At 40.6% G+C, this 2,888-nt stretch overlaps 1 protein-coding gene across 1 annotated transcript; it reads right to left on the bottom strand.

The window, feature by feature from the left end:
* Positions 1-313: 313 nt before the first annotated feature.
* On the bottom strand, positions 314-1,258 carry LOC311628928 (olfactory receptor 9A4-like; the record flags this gene model as incomplete). Its single annotated transcript, XM_084896547.1, has 1 exon — positions 314-1,258. One exon carries the CDS (start codon positions 1,256-1,258, stop codon positions 314-316), a length of 945 nt encoding a protein of 314 aa, XP_084752673.1.
* Positions 1,259-2,888: the final 1,630 nt, after the last annotated feature.

Here is a 2,888-nt window from a genome sequence, read left to right as displayed (position 1 = left end):
CATTTTCAGAAATAAATTATAAGAAAATAAATTGGGCTTATAGAACCCTACACAAAATTACATATTTGCTTTCTCTACTTCCTCCCACACCACAAGAAGTTCATCAGTAGAAATGAGAAGAAACTCAAGCTATGACATTCTAGTGGGCACAGCATGGGTTTTAGTCTTACCTACCTTATCTGATCATAGTATGATCAGGAAGGTAGACACTTTTGACATTTGTAATAATGGTAATGGTGGTAGTGTAGTTAGTGTTTCCCAAATTAGTAAATAATCCCCAATAGGCATAACCCCTTCTAAAACTGATTAAGAGTTAATACCTGAGAAGTTGACAGGAGCATTTCACCCTATCTCTAAGGACCGCTTTAACTTTGTCATTCCGGAGAGTGAAGATGAAAGGGTTCAGGAAAGGAATTACCACAGAAATCACTAGGGATACTATCTTATTGTACTGGGCTGCTTGCCTTTGATTGGGTTTCACATAGAGGAACAGGCCACTGCCATATCCAAGCACAACAATGGTGAAGTGGGAGGCACATGTAGAGAAGGCTTTCCTCCTGCCAGAGGCAGTGGGGATCTTGAGGATGGTGGAGATGATGTAAGTATAGGAGACAATTACTGGTGCCAGAGAACCAATGATGATGAAAACGGCCATTAAAAAAAGAATAAACTCTGTGAAAAGGCTGTCATCACAGGATAGTTTGAAAAGTTGCCCTCGGTCACAATAAAAATGGTCTAACACATTTGAGTTGCAGAAGGTCAGCTGAAACGTGGCATAGACTGGCCAGATTTCAGAAAGGAACCCAAACACCCATGACACAATTACCACCCAGATGCAGGTGTGACTATTCATAATGATGTTGTACCTCAATGGGTTACAGACAGCCACATAACGGTCCACAGCCATCACTCCCATTAATGCAAACTCTGTGGTCCCTACCGCAAGGTATAGGAAGAGCTGGGCAGCACATCCAGCCAGAGATATTATCTGCATTCCAGGGAACAGCAATCCCCAAAGCATGACTGGAATGACAGCAGATGTGAAAAGGATCTCTGAGGCAGAGAGGTGGCCGAGGAAGAAATACATAGGGGACTGTAGACGTTTGTCAACACAGACAATCACAATGATGACCATGTTTCCCATTAATGTCACTGAGTAGAAGAAGAAGAAGGCAGCAAAAAGGATATGGTGTAGTTGCTTGGAGCCAGGGAAGCCAAGGAGACAAAACTCAGTGGCACCTGAGTGATTGTTCATCATTTAGTCCTTGTTTCTGCTCCTTGTGAAACTCTGATATCAAAAGAGAGGTGGCACTGCTCCACATGGTCCTGCACTCCTGCTCCAAAAGAGACGGGAGACATTTTAGGATAAGAAACTATTTTCTCCTGGTAGTTAGGTGAGTACCCTGTTTCCCTGAAAATAAGACAGTGTCTTATATTAATTTTTTCTCCCAAAGTTTCGCTAGGTCTTATTTTTAGGGGATGTCTTATCTTTCCACGTGCTAGGTCTTATTTTCGGAGGATGTCTTATTTTCGGGGAAACACGGTAGATACTACTACTACTACTACTACTACTATGGTCTGCATACAGGCAGACCCAAATATTGCCTCTTCAAATCCCATTGTCAAGTATGGGTGAAGGCAGCTTCTTCTGTATTAGTGTGTGGGATAAAACACCTTCCTTATCTTTTTTCCCACTGGAAGTGCCTTCTCCTGGGGACAGAGGCTATGACATTCTAAACTGCTTAGTTTTGAAACTGAATCTATCATCCCCTAAAGGTGCAGGGATTGTCCTATTTCTTCTTAGGTTAATTGTATCAGATGATAAAATGGCATTCCAGGTGATGTGCAGGATAGGGAACATTGAACCCCAGCCCCTATCCACACTGGTACTACAGAGACCCATCTTGTGACCAGCAGAAAAAAGACAGAGGTCCAAGAATACTTCTCTGCTTTTCCTCAGATCTTATAACCTCTATATTATAGAGCAGCAAGATCTCCAAATGGGAACTCTGGAGCTTGCAATAATTTCCCAGAGCTGATTCATGAAAAAATGCTGGAGCAAACAAAGATTCTGCCCTGCTGAGCAGGGCATGATAAAATCTACATGATACACAAAACAAGTAAAAATTTGTGCATATATATGTAAAAATTATATATAAGGTTTTAGTTCATTAATCATGTCATAAAAATAAAGCAAGGAAGAAAAGAGGGTCAGGAAACCCATTTTTATTTATTAACCGTTCATCTATGACATTAGACTATAATTCCATTAGGGCAAAAACATATACATATCGTATTCATAAACCAAATCAGTAATGCTGAAATTTATGTTGATGATGAGAATATGAATATATGATATATTTTCCGGTGTATAAGACGACCCCCTAATTTTACAGTTAAAACATAGGTTTAGGCCTATATTCGCTGTATAAGACTACCCCCCACTTCAAAGAAAAGACTTACTTTGCTGTCAAGATCTGCAGGTAATTTTTGTGCAATTTTGGTCTTTTGTCCCCGATTTTTGGTTGACTTTTTTTCATTTCAAAAGTCGTCTTATACGCCAGAAAATACGGTAAGTAGGCTCTGGTCTTGCCCGGGGCTAAAAGGTTCATATTCCCTCAATGCCATTCTTCTTAGTCTCCCTTCCTGCCTCATATTACCATTTTTCTTCCCTTCCTTCCCTTTCTGATGCAACCTCCCCAATATCACTTTGGCTCTTTTTTCTGATGAGAAAATATGCCTCAAGGATAGAACTGTTTTAAGAGCTCAGTGGCCTGCTTTTCCACAATCTCTGCATAACTAACAGGAGATGAAAAAAGATGATAGAAGGATCCTGAGAGATGCTAGAGAAATGTGTCTATCCCTAGCATCAGGTCAGAGAAGACACA

This window comes from Pipistrellus hanaki (assembly GCF_964339955.1).
Source record: "Pipistrellus hanaki genome assembly, chromosome: 10".
NCBI lineage: Eukaryota > Metazoa > Chordata > Mammalia > Chiroptera > Vespertilionidae > Pipistrellus > Pipistrellus hanaki.
This window is presented reverse-complemented; position numbering and strand designations above follow the sequence as displayed.